The 22,748-nt window shown below is 38.4% G+C and overlaps 1 protein-coding gene across 2 annotated transcripts in view; it reads right to left on the minus strand.

Annotated features, from left to right (window-relative positions):
- Positions 1-576: 576 nt before the first annotated feature.
- The window catches only part of LOC140259248 (SAM domain-containing protein SAMSN-1-like), a 49,332-nt gene continuing 27,160 nt past the window's right edge, over positions 577-22,748 (minus strand). Inside the window, exons 2-8 of one of the 2 annotated variants that reach the window (XM_072350382.1) lie at positions 17,492-17,563; positions 16,787-16,942; positions 14,368-14,488; positions 12,713-12,864; positions 10,701-10,907; positions 9,866-10,016; positions 577-2,319 (exon numbers count right to left, since the gene is read on the minus strand). In XM_072350382.1, coding sequence (XP_072206483.1) covers positions 2,114-2,319; positions 9,866-10,016; positions 10,701-10,907; positions 12,713-12,864; positions 14,368-14,488; positions 16,787-16,942; positions 17,492-17,563 — 1,065 coding nt within the window. In that variant the 3' untranslated portion in view covers positions 577-2,113. The remainder of the gene's footprint in view (positions 2,320-9,865; positions 10,017-10,700; positions 10,908-12,712; positions 12,865-14,367; positions 14,489-16,786; positions 16,943-17,491; positions 17,564-22,748) is intronic. The other variant, XM_072350372.1, reaches the window with a different exon arrangement.

Below are 22,748 nucleotides of genomic sequence, written 5' to 3' on the forward strand. Positions count from 1 at the left end.
AAGGAGACCTGTTTTCACTTGCAAACTCATGGAAATAAACATCCCTCAGAGCATGTCACTGCACATCTCCGGTCTTTGTGGTTGCTAGTCCTTGACCCAGCTAGCTTATAGCTGCGTCAGAATTGTATTTACACTCACCTTAAAGCATTTCTTGCAGGCTGAGTATTTTCACAGACATTTAGTTAAGGAATACAAAGGCTAAGCGTTTCTGCTGCAAAAGCCAAAACATATGCCCACGTTAGATGAACTCCAGCAGAATTATTTTCAGTAGTTCTTCTCTAAGATGAAGAGGTAGTGGAAGCTAATCCAACAACATTATTTCAGGAAAAGTTATTGAAGTCATATGAAGTCAGCACTATGTGTGATGACACAATAAAGGTTGGAACTGCTTAAGAAAAAATACAGCTGTGTGATACAAGCTGTCATAAAATTCATCCCTTGGAAGGCCTGTGCGTTTCCAAGCACACCTGGAAATATGGGGTCCTTGCTGCTAAATAATGACAATTGTTGACAGCCAAAGCATAAAAGGAGGGTTAAAAGCAGAAACAAATCAAGCAGCTTCCAAGCTTGTTTATTCTACCAAGCCAAGTTTATTCACACCAAATCTTTGAAATTTATGCAATTTTCTAAAATGGATGTTTTTATACTGTAGCCCTCAAAGCAGATCTGTCTGACAGCTGTAGCCTTTTGAGGAGTCATGAAGCTGCAGAAAGCATTGCCCATGGGGAAAAAAAAAAAAAAAAAGAGAAAAGGATAAGAATTTTCCACTTGTTTACAGTTTCTTTAGAAGTGCTCTTTTGGGGTGGTACTTTCCGCGTTTCATCTCTTGTGAAAGTGATTTACTTGTCAGGAGTCTGTGGAAACTTTTGAACATGAATGAAAAACGCTTTAAATTATGAAAATGGTGTGACTTAATTGGTGAGCAGGAAGTTCCTGTATTGATTCGATACCCAGGTGTGGTGAAAATGCTCGATTTGCCATTTTCTGTGCTAAATGTAATTTGTGTGCTTAAAAATGTAATTTGTGTTTGTAATTGTGTGCTTAAAATGTAATGAGCACATTAAAAATCAGGTCATTTTTAAAGGGCTGAAACGTATGATTTTGTTTATTTTTGAAGGAAGAAGACAGGCAGATGTAATGTGTATCCCAGTGCAAAATACTGCGGGAGATGACAATGGAATCTCATATAAAAGACAACAGTGCATGATAACCACATTAGTTTATGAGTTATGTACACAAACAAAAAACCTCAATGAACAAACTTGACACCGCGCACAAAAGGCAAGAGCTGCACAGACAATAATAATAAAAGCATAGCATTGAAACTGCTGTGTTTGTTGGTTTGTTTGTTGTTGTTCCAAGCTTGCACTGTCTTCAGAATGCTTGGAAAGAATGAGAACAGTTGTGAAAATTGCAATATACAGATTGGCAGTGCGTAAGGAATTCAGATGACTGCAGTCCATAGAAGATGACAAACACAAAGAGCTCGATTCAGACTGACACGACAGTTCTTTTGTACATCCAGGATACAATGTAAGACAGCCTCTTCAGAGACCATTCTGGAGGAGAATAGCATTAAATAGGTTTAATATGAACAGGAATTAGGTTAGTACTTTTCAAAGTAGGACGTGAATGTATTTAGTTTCTTATTATGATGATACATGAATGCAAATATTTTCTGTACAAATCTCAGCAAAACCCATCTGAAAAAAGAGACAGCGCAATTAATCAGTCTTTTAAAAACAAATATATACAGTATTTACATGTTGGACAGTTCCACAACTTAATATTTAGACATTGTATCACTACCCAAAACAATTCCCTAACATTAATTGTACAAAATGCATTTGCTGTACAGATATATATAAATACATATGCATACACTTTTTCAGTGAGATGTCTGCGGATTCACTGAAAAGCACGAGAGACTGTTACTATCAGCTCAGATTTAGTTCTCAAATGTCCATATATTAAGCAGTCTAGAGAGTTATATATCAGACAGAAGTGGATTTCCTGTGTTGAGAAGTATTTTGTGTTCTGCTTCTGTACCAGCAAATCAGCTTCACTTATCTGATTGTCTTTACTGAGCATCTGCAGAAACAGCTTAACAGAATCAGTTTGACTCAGTGATTGTTATTGACTGCACCATGTCAGACAGGGTTTCTGGGTCTACTTCTTCTTTACCATTATCTGAATTTTCTGATGAGATGTAACAGCCGGAATCTCTTGGGCAGTCATTTAACTGTGATTTGTCAAAACTGTGCTGAGGGCTTAAGCTCCGTGTCTCCTGACCACCCTCACTTATCTGCTCTTGTTCATCTGGAAAGAACAGAATAAGAAAGAAAGAAGCGTCAGAATAAGTATCCTGTAAAACAGTTTGAGACAGCAATCTGGCTGATCTTGAAGAACCGTAGAAACAGAGTTAGTAATATACACAGGCTAGATCAATATCTTCTGTCTATTGGAAACAGAAAACAGCATCAAAGAACTAAAAATGTGATGACACAAGCACCTAAGTTGCTGTTGAGGTTGGCTTTGATCCTGTGCTGTGCTGCTCAGATGTGAATGCCTGAGGCTCTGCCTGCATCCTTTAGGCTGTGCCCAGGTGCAACAGTCACCATGCACAGTCTGAAGGTGTGGCCGTCGGATCTTCAGAAGCACTTGACTCCTCAGTGGGAATAGATGGCTGATAGGAACTTCCTAGAAGCTTCCTTTTTGATGTCCAAAAAGACATTTTCCAAAACACAAAGGCCTCAGAGAAAACCAAAATGCTTAATTCTTTCTGTATGTTTTTTCAACACTGCCTGAAAACGAAGTAGAAGCAGATAAACTTGCAAATAATTTGTGTTTGTTTAACTGCTGCGTGACTAATCTGCCCAGACACAGCTATCTGCACCACAGGAAGAGCATCAACAGGCCTCTCAAAAGAGCTCAGTGAGCAGCCATTTTGTGGACAGGATATCCCAGTATATCACGTATCTAATATACCTTGTGGTTAAAGTTCACACTCGTATTTTCTAGCTGTAAAACACATGATGTTCACTCACGGTAAATTTCTTCAGAAAACAAGCTATAAAACGTTAAATCTCTCTCCTCCATTCTCTTTCATCCCCTATTGCTCTCCTGTAACTGTGTTTTTACTTCAAGCTGTGCCTTACTTTCCAGTTAAAGTATGAGAAGAAGGCAATACAGGAATAGATTGTTTCACCTCAGATTTCAAGCCCCCAAAAAATGGTACCTTTTCTATTTAGCAAAAAAAAAAAAAAAAAAAAAAAAAGAAGAAGAGAGAGAGAGAAAAAAAAGAAAGGTTCTTTATTTCAGCCAACTCGTTCCCTCATGGTTATGCAGTTAGCATTGAATTTTTGGTCAAATTTAAGTCGTCTCAAGAAGCAAACACCAAACTGCTCTGAAAACGTTGAAATGGAACAGTGTGATGGTCAGGACTTTGCTTTGTCATGTAAATGAGATCTCAGAGAAATTATTTCACAAGGCATTTTGATATATTTGAGAACACTTGCAGGCCCTCATGAACCTAGCCTTGTAGGTCTGTTTGGACTTATTAATTCTATTTAATATTTTCTACATTTCAATTACCTAATTAAGTTAATAAACTGATTCAGTTTTTGAAGAAAAGAATCTGAAGTCTCAGTGTAGTCATTTTTTGCATTAAGTCTGAGGTTATAGGCATAACCTTATGTATTTTAAAAAATTATTCTGATTTCTTTAAATATTTTCCAAGGAATAGAAGTCCCACTTTGTCCCCACATAAATTAATGGTTAATTGCACTTGCACGTACAAGTGCACATTTCAGCAGATTCAACACATGTCTGGAACTATTTGATCTCCTTCTCACCTTGCGGGATGTAGTCCACCACATCAAATGCTACCTACCTTTGTAGGGAAAATATGTGAATAGATAAGCTCCGATTGATTTCTGATTTGAGTCAGAAAAGAATTACAAAATGAATTACACCAGTGAAGGCATTACTGCTGCTATTAGTAGCAACATGAGTAGTTTAGCACAAACAACAGCAGATGCCCCAGTAAAGCCCTGTCTAAACCGAGTCATTAGCCTGTTGCTCCCATTCCACCGGTGCCAATAGGTCTCAGGCCTTGGTCACCATGGGCTGACAGAGCTCAGGTGGTGGCTGCAGGCAGGGCTCCCCTTCCCCCTGCTGTAATCCCCGATCAGCCCTAATGCTGCTCACTAGGACTTTTATCTGCTTCTGGGGCATCATCTGCTGCCCTAGAAAGCATTGACCTAAAAAGTGTTAATCCTGTTTACATTTTCAAGGTCAAAGAGGAAATCTCCATCCACTTTGTTTGTTTTACAGTGGTAAAGAAGACCAAGTAACCGGTCTGCTGTGGTCAGTATGTTAGCGGCCTGTAAGTAGTTTTTCCTTCCGTGTTCCAGGGACAAAGACAGAGGTTTCATCTGAAACCGAGATTTTTAAAAATCTGAGTTTAAATCATTTTCAGAAGAATGTATATTTAAGAAATATGCAGCCACATAACACTTCCGTCTCCTCCCATGAGCACACGGTGGTAGAACTGACGCTTGCAATACTGGAGGCCTGGGTTCAAATTCCCCCTGTGGCACAAATGGTAGAAGTGCTGCTCTGCTACACAGAGGGCTCGAATCCCAGGAGTTGGACTTGATGATCTCTAAGGTCCCTTCCAACTCGCACGATACTATGATACTATGATACTATGATACTATGATCAAAAGCACAAAACCAACAAATGTTCAGGTGTTTGAGAAAGTGAAAATGTTGTATTTTTGCTTTTCATTAAAAAGAGAAAAAGCTGAATTTAAAAAAACATATTTAAGAAGAAAGGACTCAAATCACTCTTTTTTTCTTTGCTTTTGATTCTTTTAATGACCGGACTCAAATACTTAACGTAGCAACTGCTAAACCACTTAAAAGGACACTGAGTATTATAGATATGTGCAGCATACAGCTTTAGGTGTTCTGAGAAAAACAGCTGCTTTTGGCTTTCTACATTCAGTTCTACTTAACTCCTTTCCCTAGCAAATACATGTTTAAGTCCCTTCCTAGTAAAGGTAAGTTTACTGTCGTAATCATTTGGACATCAGAAAAAAGATATAATGCACAGGAAACATGAATTGATTGAACTGCTGTTAAATGCTGCAGAATCATCAGAAACCACTATCTTATCAACAAATGGAAGCCCTGTTATTTTTCTACAGAAAAGCAGTTTTGTGGAAGTAGCTTTCAGTCACTGTTATCAATGTTATTTTACAAAAGTGTCCAAAATATGCATCATTTTGACACGTATTTTCTAATACTACTTCCTTGCTATTAAGAGTTTGGAAGTTAACGTTTTTTATCCAGTGGCATAGTTGTGTATGACAAAGATTTCCCTTTTCCTTCACCAGCTTTTCCCACTTTTAAAAATCAGGTTAGAGTCTTGGTTCTGAAAGCACTTTAAGCTTAGGACTAAGTCAGTGCTGCTCAAGAATATACTGCGGTCACACTAACTCCAGTGCCATTATGTCAGTTTAAACCAGATGAGTGGTTGGAGGCTTAGATTTTGTCTTGGAGAAATAAGAAGGTCAGCCTGCATTAATCTGTATTTCATGACCATGCCCTCTGAGAGTTTGCATTTATGAGATTAGCCCAGAAGGTGAAAGGGGCTATGAGCACGATGCTTTCAGTTGAGTTGCCTTCCTGGATGGTGCAGGAGTGACCTATTGAGCAGAGCAAAAGAATAACTAGAAAGCCACATATCAGCAAGGCTGATGTTAGACCTCCTAGTGAGGTATGAAGGACACATACCAACCTGCCGTGCCTGTGACAGTTAGACCACTTGATGTTACGATGAAACAAAATCTAATAAAGCACCGAACTCAGAAAGGATCATTTTAAAGCAGTAAACGTATTTGAAAGAGAGAAATGTGAAGTGGGACTGTATACACATGCAATACTTCAGAGAATTAAAGGAATAAACTCTTGGTGGATAATTATAGACAAACAAGATGGAAAAAAACACCTCATTGAAGTCAGTGGCACAGACAGGGATTGGATTTAATGATCTTGGGGGTCCCTTCCAAGAGGCTAATCTATGATTTTGTGATTTATGATGATTCTTCTGCTTTCAGAAGCAGAGGTTGCACTGGCATCAGTTGGCCCTTCTCTTCCTGCTGGCAAAGATTCTCCAGCACTCAGAGTAAAAGTGAGAGGGATACTGAACTGGTATGAGAGGAGAGTCTATGGTAAAAACAGAAGTGAGAAGCTTTTTTTTCTGTAAATTCAGGAATCAAGCAGACATGTCTGGAAAAAAAGGTGAAAAACACTAGTATTCATACCAGGCTGCTTTTCCTTCATTCCTTCAGAATGAAACTGAGAACTGAATGTTGCGTCATCAGCTAACTACTAACTTGCTGTTCAAACACAGTAAATAAGAAACAGATCTTATATGGCACTGGCAGTGGGATGTGGAGTATCATCGGAGACTTAAAATTGAAAAGTATAATAAGGAGGTGGATTTGGGGAGATAAGAGTAAAATAATTATCCCCAAGACTGCACATATGCATCTTTTTTATTACTATATATGAGCTGTATGTATATATCCAAAGGAATCTAATTCTACTTTCACTCGGAATAGCTTCAGACTAATATAACCTATTGGACTTCAGCAATGAACTGTTTTACTTACATCATCTAAGTGAGAGAGAATCAAGTCTCACAAAAATGTGTGCTCTGGGAAGTAGTCAAGAAAAAAAAGTTGTGAACTTCTTTTATTACTCTATTCATTAACCATTCAGCAACTGCTTCACCTTAAAAATAGCATCCTACAAAAGCACAGACATCCATCTTCTGTCTAGAAGCCATCTGGGAGAAGAATGGAAAGCCATTAAGAAATACTTTATGAAAAGGAGCTTTTTTCTTCTTCTTCTTTAGCCATGAATTCATGGAAGCTGATCACTTTGTACCAAATATAAAGGTCTGATCAACTTACGGCAGATCTAAAAAGAGATCTGTGGGGGTGGGGAAGGTCAATAGTCTTGCTATATGACATACTTGAAGATGGTGAATTTGGTTCTTGGCTCATAGGAAAGGTATAAAGCAGGCAGTGCAGTTATCAGGAAGAAAAAACTGTTTTAAAATCACAGAGTAGTAGCATTTTCTAAGTAAAACTTAGTTTTTCATCCCTGTTGTGAGATGAGCAAAATTACTACTCTCAAATTCATTGGGATCGAAACCAAATGTAAGATGAAAAATTCTTACTGACCAGAGTCCAGCATTTTGGACAGTCTTAAGAAGCATATAATGTGGAAACTATCGGTGCAAGTACTTTAGCTGGAGAACACAGTAACTTTATTCTGCAATATGAATTATAGTCTCAAGCATACAGCATATAGAAACTACTTAGTATAACATAAAATAAATGTCAAGAAAGAAAAAAAAAAAAAAAAAAAGACAAAAAAGGGAAAAGAAAGAAAAGGCCTGTAAAAACAACTATCCATTTTCACTACACCAGGTACTGAATTAAAGAAATATTAAAGCACGTTTGATTACATTTATAATAGAATAGGTAAAATGAGGCTGCCTTCCTGCGTACTTAACCTTTATGAATAGTATTTGAGCCACAAAAACTCATAAACCTTGCATTTCAAATCTGGAGCATACCTTCATGGATGAGACTCCATCCATGAATCAAACACATGCTTCATGGAAGCACAGATATAATGCAAAGACATGGAACTGTTCCAAGCTCTGTGAGAAAGATGGGATTAGAATAATAAATATGATCTATGGCCTTATTATTATTATTATTATTTAAAACAAAGCTCATTAGAAAAATGAACTTTTACCTGGAAAAGTGCAGAACTTCTATCTAGAACATTCTTGGCCAGTAAACAGATTACCTTGTAGCTGTGGGTAATTATGCTGCTCACTTCTAAGCAGTGCAGAAAATCAATTTTAATTAAGAAATCATTTATGCTGGACTCAGTCATGCCCATTTAGGAAAAAAAATATTGACCTAGGAAAGTTCAGTTCAGATGCAGAATTCACTTTCACAGTAACGCTCAGCTCTTTCAACTCAATTTTCCAATTGGACTGACAGAAGCACAAAGAGGTCAAATGATTTGGACAAGGTCAGACACATGCTGAGCTTTCGCCCAAGATCATCTCGACTCTCCATCTTTCATTGTAACTACCTAACAGATGGCTTCCATCAACTTTAGTCTTTAATATCTTCTTTTTTTAGAGCAAGCTGTTAAATTTTGTTGTTGTTTGTTTGCCCAAAAGTGACTCAATCACATGCTCCCTATTTGTAAGAACTCTATTTTGATAATTAAGGTAATGTTTAGTGTACAGGATATGTAAGGACCTTCTAAGATTTGCTCCTTGCATGAGTGTATGTAGAATATTAAATGGCTAAGACATCTTCATAAGAGGAAAACTTTGGTATCATCTTTTAAAAATGCGACGTGCCTGCTTGCTGTACTTCTTGCTCTGCAGGGAGTATAAATAGTAAACCATATCCTCACAGTCCCAGAATAGTCTGACACTTGGGTTGTCTGTTAAAAGCCATATGTTTTGGTTTGGTTTTCACACTGATACAGAACTCTGTAAATCTACAAGCTAGCATTTTCCTATAATTCTTTTTGCTAAACACTGATGTAGAAACACCTGCAGTAAAAGGTGCAGAAAATGTGGCAAGGCTATAATTACCAAGAAGTACACTCTATTCAAGGGCAAACTAAGGAAATTAATGTATTTTCACATGATTTCCAGCTCAACTCCTGCAACACAATACTTGGGAAATTTAACCTTTTCTTTCCCACATTCACTCCATCACAGCCTCTATGTAGACAGCCCTTCAAGAATCCTTTTCTAGCTACTCATCTCACAGAGCTATAAACCAGAAAGAAGTACTGATCTCACTGGCCAAAAAACAACATTTAAATGCTTCTCAAATGTGTTTTCAAGAAACTTATATTTCTGCAGATGCTGAAATATAACGTAGAAATGGGAACAGAAAGACCCCAGTGTAAAATGAAAAACAAGCTCAGCAAAGAAACAAAAAAATTTAGAGAAAATCTATGAGGGAAGTTGAATGGATGAGGCAGCCACAAATATTCTTAGCAATTCAGAAAGATAAATGTACAGAAGAAATTTGAGTATATCTGTGTCTTCAGGTATGTGCATACGCACTGCACGTGTTCTGAAGTGAGAAATGGAAAGCCACCAAAACTGAGGACAGAAAAACCAAACGGTAAACAAGATCTAATATTAAAACATCCCAGGAAGGCAAGGATACGTGTTTTTCCAAGTATCCTTTTTTTTCTCTTTTAGATACTTCTCAGTTGAGAAGCACATTGGATAAAATAACTGCTCATGATAGAGGTGAGTATGCAGAAAAATTAAGAAAACATTTCCTTTTTTGGCCGAGTATCTAGTTAAGTTGAAGTTTCTAGTAATGTTGTAAATTCTTTACTGTACTTATTCTTGTTAAGAACTAGACCCAGAGTTTGGAAAGCTTGATTTTCTGCAGTTGTAGAGATCTTTTGACTTAGGGGAAATCATCTAACCTTTCTAGGGTTTGGTTTCCCCATTAGAAAAAGAATTGTTTTCAAGCAGCAGTTACTGTCAACCTCTAGATTAGGACCTATCAATGGGAAATCTTAAATCATTCACGTGTTACTAGGATAGTAATCATGTATATATCTAGAAGAGATGTAGTTATCTATCACAACAAGTAAGGAAATATTCAATTCAATTTTTCACATTTAAAAGAAAAATCATTAAATAGATCAATGTGAGAATCATTATTTCTTTGTCTTTCTTCCGATAAAATGTGCACACGACTCTTAAAGCTTAAACACTTACTGTCATTGTCCTGTAGATTTTCAATTGCTGATAACAATCTTGCCCTGTCCTCTGGGTTTGAAATATTCAATTCAATCAGGTGACTCTCGTGTAGATCTTTTAAATCCTCGAGAGTTTCATAGCCATTTAGCAAGAGGGTTGAGGTGTATTCCTACAAAAAGAAATGAGCAAATCCATCACTTAAACAAGCACTGTTTAGTAGACGAATAGGCACAATTTTTCTTTTACTCTTTCATCAGGTTGAAATGGGCTCCACTTTTCAGCCAGTTGAAGATGTCTTTTGAACAAAATTAGAGATTGAGAGTGAGAGGACAGAGGCAGAGATGCCCGTGGATCCTTTTGACCATCCTTCACCTGCAGCTGAGTTATCTACCAGAGGCTGGCAGCAGACTGGATCAAGATAGGGCCTGGACCTAAGGAGCCACTGAGGGAGAAAGGCACAACAGCATAGTGCAAAAAAACTACTGCTCCCACAGTTCATGCAAAATTGGAAACTTAAATTCTAAACATTAGCAGCTGAGTTGCACTGCAGTTCTGCCCAAGACTTCCACACAGTCACAAGCCTCCTGCCCTAAGGCACACAGTCACAGGCAAATTGCAAGGATTTAGCTAGTCATCATCGTGTCGCTCTGCACGGAGCATTTTAGCTTCACAAAATCTTGTGATAAAATGTAGTAATATACACCACTCATATCAGAGACAAAGCTTCTTTGCATAGCTGACATAAAAACTGCTGAAATCTGCCATTCCCATTCTACTCCTGACTGTAAATTACATCCAACCAAAATGCACAGAAATTAAAGATTCCAGATACAGCAAGGGAATGTTTGCTGACCTGCAGATGGACACGTTCCAAGAGTTCTTGCAGCGTTTTAGGTTTGTTTCTTTTGCTTCCTCTGTGCGGTTTCATCTTTCTGGGCGCAGCTTCCTCTTCCAGAATAATATCCACATAAATGAACTTGAAATTTCCTACTTTGTTGTTCAGCATGCCTGTCCATATGCCCATGGGAGTTTTACAGATGATATCTATAATGTCTCCTTTCTAGAACAATAGAAATAAGCACACCACTGCTTACACACCTGGTTTATGTGACATTTCCTCTGTAGACCAAAATCTATACAGGCAGCATAGAGTCTTAACTAGGCAATGTGAAGTAGCCTTTTAAAATGATCTGCATGTAGTTCTTTTGCTTTTATAAAATCCCAGTAAAGTGTTACAGGAAATAGAGCTAGTTCTTATCTCCAGAGCTCTGTGAAGGAGAAGTGAGTATAAGCAACACCTTTCAACCTTTTGTTCTCCACTTTGTCCATGAAAAGGCCAAGCACTGCATCCAGAAAGCAAGTTTTGCCATTGATAATGGGCACAGCTTTGGCAAACGGCAGGGGAGCACAGTGAGGTTATTTTCCAAACGCTCTATGCAGCTTCTCACCTAGTGCTTTTACCCTAAGCCACTTACACAGTAATCTTAATATCCATTGTCCCAGGGATCTTCGAAGACTAATAGCTGAACTAGATGAAAAATGGACTTTTACCCATTTTACGGTAAGAAACACCAGCTACTTTTCTCAAAGGCAATAAAGAACATTTAACTCCATAAACATCTTAATATCTTCATGACAATGCTTCTCAAAGGACTGAAAACTAGTGGGAAAACAAGTGAAACACCTCAGCAAACAGAACTAAAAACTTCAGTTCTCCAACTTTGTTCATTCACTCAAACAGGTCAGGGAAAAAGATGAGTGACAATACAGCAACTTCAAGAAGGTTTGCTGGTAAAGGTGTTTACACCAGTATGTGGGAATTGGATTCTCAACTCAAAACAACAGTCATTCTGAGAAATTTTGGTAGTAAAAAGACTCCCTGGTAAGTCATATCCTCTACAGAGCTTGCTCCCGTAATGGTAGAATTGAGTCTGCTCTTCTGGTCAGACACTACAGAACTTATAAAACCACTGAGTATCTCCTTTATAGAGTTCTACAACAAATCCCTCCATACACACTTAATTTGGCAGACTGTTGCAAAACTGAAAAATCAAACTCAGTTTGTTCACAGTATCTTTTATTATCTCTGAGCTTTTTATATGTTTCTGTTCTGAGCAAGAAATGGTGAGTAAATAAAGCTGTCACCCTAGTCTGGTGCAAACCCAAGTGTGAAATTCACTGTGTTCAAATGAGCTGATTTCATTAGAATATGAAGCTTAAAGCTATGAGTATGTTTGAAATGGAAACTAAACAAACATTTGTTTAAGCTCTATAAGCACATATATTGCTCTCCTTATTTATATAGGGCGCAGGAACTTTAGATGTAGATGCAGATCAGGATTAGGTGGTAGCTTTAAGGCAAGCTGTAGATGCAGCCTGAATTCAGACTCAGGGTACTGGAATTCGTTCAGATATTCTTCGGGTATTTTAACTCAAAGTATTAGCTTATAATTATAAAATACACTACCCCGTTGATTTTAAAAGTAACCTATATAAGCCAGCAGAAATTTACTGTTTCATGAGCTATTAAACTGTTCTGATAGAAAGGCCATAGGCACGCGTGGAAGTGGAGGGCATGTGGATGAGACTCAAGTTTTTCTTCCTCCAGATCTCCTAATTCGTAGGGAGTAACATGGATTTTACCTGAGGAAAACAATGGTGAGGTACCTATTGAATCTATGCCTTAAAAAGGTGCTATCAGAACTAAGTTATTATAGAAGGTTAGCAGAAACAGATGTGTTCTGCTTTTAGAGAGGTACATGTGCTTAGCAGTTAAAAATGTTTTAGTTAAGTGTGTTCTCACACATAAAACATCCATCTCTGATGTTCTCACCAGAAAAGGAGAAATCCTGATGGTTGTCTTACCTTAATTTTCAGAGAGTCTGTGTCATAAGGACTTGGTGTGAAGTCAGTGTGCACTTTGGCTCGGCCACAGAACGGCCCACTGTAAGGGACTTCATCATCAAACCGGAGGCTATCCCTGTTGCTTGTTCCATCAGAGCAGCTGGTCACTCCACCTTAAAGAGATTCAAGTGGAAATTGAGATCTCCTGCACTGACTGTGCAGACATTCCATTCTGTATGGCAGCAGAGAGGGAGGTTTTTAAAGGCACAGAATCAGAAAGAGCATACTTCGCACGGTTTTGACACATTCCAGGCAAAATACATGTGGAGAACCATACTGTAAGAGACTAGATGGAGATCATTCATTAACATCTTCCCTCCAATAATCTCTTACTGGTGATGATACTAATAGACTACACATTTTACTTACAGACTTTTTTAAATATTACCTCTGCAGATTAATATCATGTACTCTAAATGTGCAATTTAGTGAATTAGTTCTGCTGAACTTCTCCTGTTTATTGAGAGAAATGAAAATAAGTAGTGTAGAAGTTATTTTATTTCATTACAGAGAGAACTAAAGCACCAAAGAAACCTGCATTGCAGAGGGAAGTTTTAATCTTATCAACATTTCTGCCCGTCATTTTATCCAAGTTGAGCAATAAAATATCAGCAGAGTAATTCAAGCAAATTTGAGCAAGCTCTGCAATATCCCATCCAAATATGTTTTTAGGTAAGAGAGGCAGTGTGTTGGAAGTAAACTCTCATATACAATTTTCACAAATCATGTCATATAAAATGATCATAAAAATGGTTTTGTCTGAAGTGATTGCTTAAGTGTACAGCTCTGTCTCAGGGCCAGATAAAAAACTAAGTGCAAACAGCTGGGACTGCAACTCAGGGCTCCTCTCACAGCTCATGTGAAGCCTGCAGTGATGGTGAAGCAATGTCACCATGGACAGCTGTAACTTGCTGCCCAGTGACTGTCCACATTTGAGCAATGGATAGACAGGTGGAGGTAAACTCCACTTCTCACCCAGAAGCTCCAACAGCTCTGTTGGGGTGGGGTATTTAGTGGACTTGCAGAGAAGCTGACTGTGTCAACATCATCATCTGAAGCCACCAGCTCAGGCTCCACCACTCTTCAACTCAAACCAATTTCTCACATTCTCTGTCTCACATGTGCAGAGGGAAGAATAAGCTCATAGCCACTACTGCCAGAGAAAATGCTTTTGTGGCTACACTCAGGATTTGTAACTGTGGGTGCCAGCACTCCAGAAGTGCTAACCCTCAAAAACATGGAATGATACCTGTATCTTCCCTATAATCCATTCCATTTAAAATAATAATAACAATAACAATAACAATAACAATAACAATAACAATAACAATAACAATAACAATAACAATAACAATAACAATAACAATAACAATAACAATAACAATAACAATAACAATAACAATAACAATAACAATAACAATAATAATAATAATATCTAAACTATTAAAAACACTCAGCTTATTTCAGGAATATCTTCCTTAGCTGCCACCCATTCGATCAGATTATACTTCTGTCTGCCAGACTGAAGAGTGCACTAGTATCACATTTTTAATCACTGGCTCTAAATTCAGAAATAACCATACCGAAGCTAATAAGTCTGGATATCTTGTACTTACTAGATGAGCTCTGGCCGCTGTTTAGACTATAGAGACTTTCCATAGAGTCACTGGCTTTTAGGGAGACCTTCTCAGTATGTGTTCCACCACCAGGATCACTGTCGTCTTTTCCTTCTTCATTCTTTAACAAAAAGGATCAGTTGTTAACCATTAAAAGATGAATTTTAGGAAACGCAATTTTCCTTTTCAATCGTCACTGCACTTGAGGATTTAATCACAATTACATTTTATTAAGAACCATTTTAATAAGAAGTTGAGGACTGGATATTCATCCAGTACCAATCTATCTGGTACTAAGGATGCCCAGTACCAGCGCTTGTCTCTTCTCTGCCCCATACAATTTCATTTATGTTCAAGTAATTCTCCATCTCAGAAGATGCAATACATGACAGCAGCACAAAGGCTTATAATGAGAAATTCACAGGTAGACAGATAAGATGGTTTTCCTAATTGTCCCTGAAGAAGAAGTATAAAGATTAATTTTGTAAGCTCATAATGAAGGGATAGTTGAGTCATCTCTGGATTGTGTTGAATTTCTGAAATCATGGGCACTTAGAGGCATGCTGGCACCCAAACAAGGGCATTTCAGAGACAGCTTGCATGCACATACGGCACTGATGTTTTAGCACCATGCTCCCTACATTGCTCAAGTTATACACTAGCCTCAGAATCCAGGGCATTCCAGAATTAACAGATGCATGTTTCTCTTATAAAATCTAATGATGTATGAAATCAGTCCCTGGAGTTCATAACATTAAATCACGCTTCAGGAATCATAGCTTATACACTTAAGGAATTTAAAACAAGAAGGTCCATATTTCAGTCACAGCTAAGTTAGAGATGATGTAACAGCTAAGTGAAATAATAATGAGCTTTCAAAAGTAGGAACTTTCTTCACCAGATTGCATTACATTGTGAACGTGTGTGATATCTTCATGCAACCAAAAGATCATGCAGTACTTAAAATGTTACATCATACTTGGAAAATGTTAATCATTCATCAGTGCGCTGGTGGAGTCCATTTGGATGGAGTCAAGCAGGTATGAAGAAGAGACAGCTGCAGGTATATACAAGGCATAGCACTGAAATGAAAGGCTATATTGTTTTTCAGCAAGGACAGTGTTTGTTACACCAGTCATCGGCACAAGCCATAGATTAATCAGTGAACCACTATTGATTGTCACCACCTACTGCAGGAATGAAGATCACAGTAAATGTGTGTCCAGCCATACAATTCATTGAATTCCTGTCATTTGAGTATTGCTGCAAATGTCCAGAAGTTAAATGTCACAATTCTAATTTTTCTTTTCTACACTATAAAATTAATGGAATGCAACCTGCAGAATTTTAGCAAAAAAAATACTAACTAAGCAAATGAATTATGAACCCTTGTCTTTGACCTCTAAAACTGCCTAGCAATATTCTCTTAAATACATTTTATTTTTCTTATTTTCAATTTGTGAAGTTTTTTGCTTGTTTTCCCTTGTTATGTGTTGCTGACACATGTATGAAATAGGATACAGATCAGCTACTTTTTTTAGGGACACTTCATTTTTCCTTTCGTGCTTTAAATTTCAGAACTGAAAGACACAAGCTATTGAGGAGACAGAGTTCACAATGTGTGAAATAGACAATGTTTTTATGTTTAATGAAGATAGCTTCATTTGGATTAAATAAGGTAAAAGCAGATATGTCAAAGAAGCTGTCATGCTGTAGGATGCTGGCTAACCTCTATAAAATGGACTTTGGAAAAAAAAAAAAAATTGTATTTGAAGATAAATTCTCCCAATGAAATTCTTTGTACAGGTTGAGTATCAGACTGACAACTAAGTTTATCCAGTATTTCCCTGTTTCCATATTAAGAGACTTTTTTTGTGATGCTTACACAAATCTTCCATGATGACAAAGCAAAATTCAGTGATACAAAAAGCCTTGGTCTAACTTGATCCATATAATATGGTGCTGTGATGGTATCTGTGCATGTGTTTGTACACGAGCATGCATGGGGAAGGAAGGACATATACTAAAAGCTGTTTTAATTCAGTACTTGTAACCATGTTTTCATGGAGTCTTATTATGGCCAGAAAATAGAGCATAGGAAGTTCTGCACAGATGTGTGCAAGAACTTCTTTATGGTGAGGGTGACAGAGCACTGGAACAGGCTGCCCAGGGGGGTTGTGGAGTCTCCTTCTCTGGAGATATTCAAGACCCGCCTGGACGCCTACCTGTGTGACCTGGTGTAGGGAACCTGCTTTGGCAGGGGGGTTGGACTCTGTGATCTCTGGAGGTCCCTTCCAACCCCTACAATTCTGTGATTCTGTGACTGATAGCTGCCTGGAGCGAGAATAAGTAACATGCACATGACATTTTCATTTTGTGTGTATTATCATCAAATAAAAGATTCTTAAGCTGTAATTACCATCTCCTCAGAGAGTGCCTTGATGTACTTTTTACCCATCTTCTTCTTCATGGTAAGGGAAATGGCTCTCATCTTCTTGCCCAAGCTTCTTCCATTATATGCTGCTTTGGTTTGTGCTGCATCACCAATGTCACTTACAGTCTCCAACTCAGACACCTGATTTGAAGTAAAAATGTATGCAACATACCATGAAAATAAAGTTTGGTGCGGGAAAACAAGAACTACAGAAAAATTTTAAGGACACCAATGCAGTTAAGATGACCAAAGTCAATCACAGCTATTTTCTTGGGGAATACTAAAACCAGCACACCACTGTACTGTGAATGTCAAAAAGAAAATACATTTTATGCTAGGAAATGTTGTTTCCTTTTGTTCATTGTCTTTCATCCAAACAACAACTGTGGGGATTTATGCAGGTTGCTTAAAATAAAAATGATACATCTGTGGGCTGCATCCAGGTTAATTTGGGAATACACCTGTCTGAAATGCACTTTTGCCTTTTAGAAAAATTGCTTCTGATATTTGTACTGAAGCAGCAATGTTAAAATGTGATTCTCTTGTTCATTTTGGCAAGAACTCCATACGGACCGAGGTACACAAGCAAAGTTCTCCTGGTGTAAAATTCACACAGTGGCTACCCAAAGGTTGTGTACGATTGTCATGCGAAAGAGAACTGAAGAAAGCAAAACTCTATTTGATACAGACCTCAGCTGGATCATCTGTCTTTGATACTGAGTGATGTCTGAAACGGTCAAAGCTTCCAAAACTACTTGTGCGCTGTAAAGGAAAAGAAGACAAACCTTGACTCACTGTCGGTAATTTGCTCTGCTATGAAGCCTTAAATGGTACTTGCAAGTCACTCATTTATGTTAAAAATTCCTCCCAAGTCAGTTGACCGTGAGCTGCTACATCCAGCAGAAACAAACTAGGAGGTGGCTGCAAGAAAAAGTATTATGGCTGTACTGCTGGAAGCAGAAAAATGAATAAGAAAAACAATACTACTTCAAATACAAATTAGGTAATGGGTGTGATTTGAGTTCTTTTCATCCGTTCCGCTTTAATTATACGCAGATATTTATGAGATGCTTCTGGGTTAGACTGCTGTCTGTGAGCTCAGAAAAAAACCCTACTTCCATAAGTATGAGAGGAGTCATAGAGCTGCTTATGGTGGTGAATACTGTCGCCTGTGTTAAGTTTTTGGTCATGGCTGGGAAGCATGTCCAGGCTTCTTTACCAACAGGAATTGGTAACGCTGAGTAGTAGGAATGTGTTTTGGCCAAAAGATGTGTTGTGGAGGAGCAGCAGAATAATCAGACCACACTTTTGTTGCTGATATGTCAGAAGTCCATAAGTGTGTGCCTAATAACAGCCAGAATTTACTAACTACGTGGTGTTTTAAGGGCTTGTTTTTACATCTTCACTGATACTCAAAGCTAAATCTAGAATGAATCCATTTTTAAAAACTCTTTGCCCTCCCATACTAAATGAACAGCTTTTAATGGGGGCATCAGATTTCTCAAAGAGGATTTACTATCACATAATATGCATTATCATTTCAGTTTATTTCTGAGCACTCCAAATTCCTTTCAAGGATAAAACTAAACAGTAATAAAAAGAAAACTAAACAGACTGTATCTTGAAAGATTTAGTATGTGTTTTGAGACTGCCTGGTTACAGAGTTTCCTGTAAGGAAGGGACCTTTTTGAGTGGACATCCAAGTTACAACTTCAGCTTCTGGCAGCTTTCTGAGTGCCAGCTCTGCCCACAAGTCAACAAGCTGCCATTTGCTGCTCTGCCTCCTGACACTGTCCTCTCTGGCAGCAGTTAGTTCTCTGAGGGACTCATTGATAACCCTGTCATACTCCCAGTGCCATGCAGGGTGATGAGCTGGCATTCAGGCTTCACAACTGTAGTCTGAAGGAAGAAGTTAATCTGAACGATACTGGTAATGCAGAGCACATGCGTACCTCCCCTGGGTATTTCCAGCCAGGAACGACCCCATCTTATTCTGTCCCTGCTCATAAATCACAGGGTTACCATCCATATTAGCTTCTTTATCTCTTACACACAGTCACTTTTAAACTAAAAATAGTTACCAGAAAGGAAAAACAATAGACGAAGAAAAGCTATGGGAAGCCAAGTGAGAATATTTTGCCTCTATTCAAGAAGAAGAAAATTTGCCTCTCCTGGAGCACAGCTGAAAGTAAAAGCTCCCTACAGTTTCAATTTGAACATTTCAAGGGCAGAGGCCTGAGCACAACTAAATAGGAGAGGATCTACATTTTGGGTCCACGTTTCAACCACCGGAGCTTAAGAGAAAAAGAAATAATACCTTACATTTCTTTTTTTCTTTCTTTTTTATTTTTCCCCACTAACTTTTCTGGGGCCAACCTGACCTGCAAAATATTTCAAGCCAAAGGTTATTTGTAGAAGTTGACCCAGATTTGTGAATATTTTTGGACAAATGGCATTTCTTATTCACTGGAGTGGAGAAAAAAAGAAAAGAAAATAAAGAAAAGGAAAACCTCACAGCTCTCCTCTTAATTGGTTGTAATCTCCCAAGGAATCTCTGCCGGCTAAACACTGTGGTTTGTTTGTTTGTTTGTTTTTACCCCATGAAATTGAAAAGGGCAATTTACACTGCACACCTTTATTTCATCTGAAATTTCCATGTAGAACTTTACTATTCGCTAGATGAACAATATCCTGTGACAAGGGGGTTAGCTCAATGGTATGATATGAAAACACAGCCCCAAGGATTATGGTTCTATTAGACAGGATTAACACCTTTCACTGGCTTGTCAACCCAGCCAAATGTGCCCTGAAGCACAGAGTGGGAGGCTGGGATTCACAGAAATATTGGGGAAGTATAAAATCGTCTCTCTCACACAGTGATCTCTAAACATACACTGACCTTTCTGTTGCATTCAATCACTTGAAGATGTCTAGTAGGAATAACTGTATATTAAAGTGCAGATGTGCTGCAAATACTTTAAAAGGAACAAGAGGAAAAACATTGTTTATTGTTGATCTTACCTATAAACAGCTTGAGCACAGGGAAATCAGTTATTCTTCCTTTGACCCTTGAAACAACCTTATATCCTACACGGGCAGAAGCCTGGGGCTATTTTGTAGTATACTTCAGTGTTGCTTCATCCCTATTAAATATTAATAAGGGTTACAGGATGATTTCCACTCTTCTAGATAATGGTCTTGTTGCACTGGAGAGTACGAAATAGGGCTGCTTCAGCACTTCTCTATACTAACTTTTTCCATTAAGTAATCAATAGCTACCACCTTTTAAAAATGTATTCAACCCCATTATACTGATAACAAAGGGCTGATTTAGGAGCTATGGGCTGCTGGGGAGCAGGACAGTGACTTTCAGTAGTTTCAGTCAACTGCATTAATGTCAGGGGACACCAACCCTGTGAAGATCCAGCCAGGCCTTATTTCCAACTGCAGGGAAGCTTTTAAAATAAATGCAAAGCTACTAGGAGAAAATATCCATTGACTTTTGATACCACTGTTCAGCATCCTATAAGATCAATTGATTTTACTAACTGGATTCACAGAAGATCTACCAATGGATACATTAAGCAAACACAAAACTGCTCAGTAAAACCCAATGGAGCCATGGGCATGGACCTGGTGAAGGAACACATTTGTTTTTCCACACAACAACCAATCAACTAATTTCTATAAGCCAAAGCACTAATCCTTATCCTTTTCTCTCTGGTATACCTTGTTAGCATAATGTACAATGTCAAAGGTGTTTCAACATTTCAAATTGGTCTTCCATCCTTTCCAATATATTTAGTTCTCTGACAGCCAGGAACTTTACATAATCTTTTTAAAAGAGGTAAACAGCATCTAATAAGGGGTAAATGGCATCTAATTGCTGTTGATTTTAATTTGGACAGACTGCAATTTGTGATCTGTTTTCTCTGCAAACAGTTGATGATTTTCCCCAGAAAACAGTACAGTATACAAACAGAAAAGCAGCGTCAATGAGAGGTTCTGAAAACCATGTATTCATGTTATAAAACATTCAAGGTCAGTCTAGATGGGGCTTGGAGAAACCTGATCTAGCTGTAGGTGTCCCTATCTATTGCAATGGAGTTGAAATAGATGACCTTATAGGGTCCTTTCCAACTCAAATGATTCTGTGATTCTATGATTCTGTGAAAGCATCCTTCCGTTGTAGAGCAAATCATCACAGAAGTCAGGTAGCTCCTGTCAAAGGACAACCTTCAAACCAAAGCTGACAGCAGACAGCTACCTGCTAAGTAATCATTATGGGTAATATTCATCTCATATTTTCCTTTGGACAATTTACTCTGCTCAGAAATCTGGTACCCTGCTGTGAGAAATTCTGGCTCGTTATTTTTTGCTTCAGGTCCCACTGAAAATAGAATTTAAGTTCAGCATGATGCAATGGCTTTGTAGTGACCCTCCTGCACAAATAAATCTCTTCAGATTCCTCCAAGCATTTTCATTTTTAGCTTCCATTCATCCCTAGACTACTCAGAATGTGTAAGCTGTAGAGGGGCAAAAGCAGTCACTGAGAGTAACAAGAAGACAGCCTGTTGCAGGTTTTCTTGCCTGCCTCAAACACCTGTGTTCTTCCCTCTCTGCACAGAAGGAGCCACAGCAGCTCCCAGGAGGACAGTAGCTTACTTCTTAGATCAATGAAGGTAAATGGAGATCAGGATCTGATTCAATTCACCTGTTCCGTCATACTACTAGTCCCTTCAGAACCAGGGGACTAAGCTGGGAATGAAATCAAGAGCCATAAACATAGGGATGAATATAATCACTATGCTACCTTATCTTACTTCTGTCACAGATAATCAAAGAAAATTATCTCCTACATTCCCTGAAAGCAAGGGCATAAATTTCTGCTTTCAGGATGTTCTGTGGAAAAAAACAACAACAAAACACAAACCATCATCACCACCAAGAGCCCTTCTCACTTCTTTATAGAGAACTGGAACTTGCATACGAGATTTAATAACTCAGAAGTGTAATAAAGAAGTAAAAAAAAGAGACATATTGACTTCTCTACCTCAGACATTTTTCCTATTTACACATTAGTTACAAATATAGAACATCTGACCACTAACCAGGCTATTAATATAACTTTATAGTCAACACGAAACATGGCCTAAACCTTGTACTTGGCCAGTCAAAAGCAATAAAAAAGATACAGCTTGTTCCTGCTAACTCAAATAGGGCAATCTACTGAAATGACGTTTTTAACTGGCTTAAAAATGACTCTATAAAAGACTCTGGTTGTTAATGTGGTCTGGTATTCTGCTCCTGCACGGAGGTGGAGAGCAAAGAGAGCAAAGCAAGCTTAGAGCAAGTCTGCTACCTTGGAACTTCAGAGCAAAAACCCTAATTATAATGGCAGAAAATGACTGGAAAATAAAAGCTGTATAAAACAAGTCAATCGTACTTAACACTCTCCCAGGTCAACACATTTCACTCTTGGAAGTGAACATCAAGCAGCTGTTTTATCAAGACCTCTGATGGGTACCAGCTTTGGTCTCTCCAGCCTGGACTGACGGTGCACCACAGCTGGCAACATCCATTTGTCAGGGTTTCTATCCGAACACCAGCTCTCCAGTAATGTCAGAGACTGGGTCCTGAGGACATGGGTATAGCACACAGAGCTGGGGCTGAGCTGCTGTTTGTGAGTGTAACAGTTCAGAGTCATCTCTGTCCTTGTAAGCCTTCCTTGGGAAGGGGCAAGACACATGGGGAGGCTGGGCAAAAAATAAGTGATTTTCAGCAGTTCTGCTGGTGAAACTAGCTCGTGAGGAACAAAATGAGGAAGCAATTTAAGAAATGTCGATCACAGCACTAAGAATGGTCTGTCTGCAGCCAAGTTTTGCAAAATATGCAAGGGGAAGTGAAGGGGCCTGTGTCTTCCTTTAAATGCACGCAGGCCTTGCAT

This window comes from Excalfactoria chinensis, chromosome 1 (assembly GCF_039878825.1).
Source record: "Excalfactoria chinensis isolate bCotChi1 chromosome 1, bCotChi1.hap2, whole genome shotgun sequence".
Lineage (NCBI taxonomy): Eukaryota > Metazoa > Chordata > Aves > Galliformes > Phasianidae > Excalfactoria > Excalfactoria chinensis.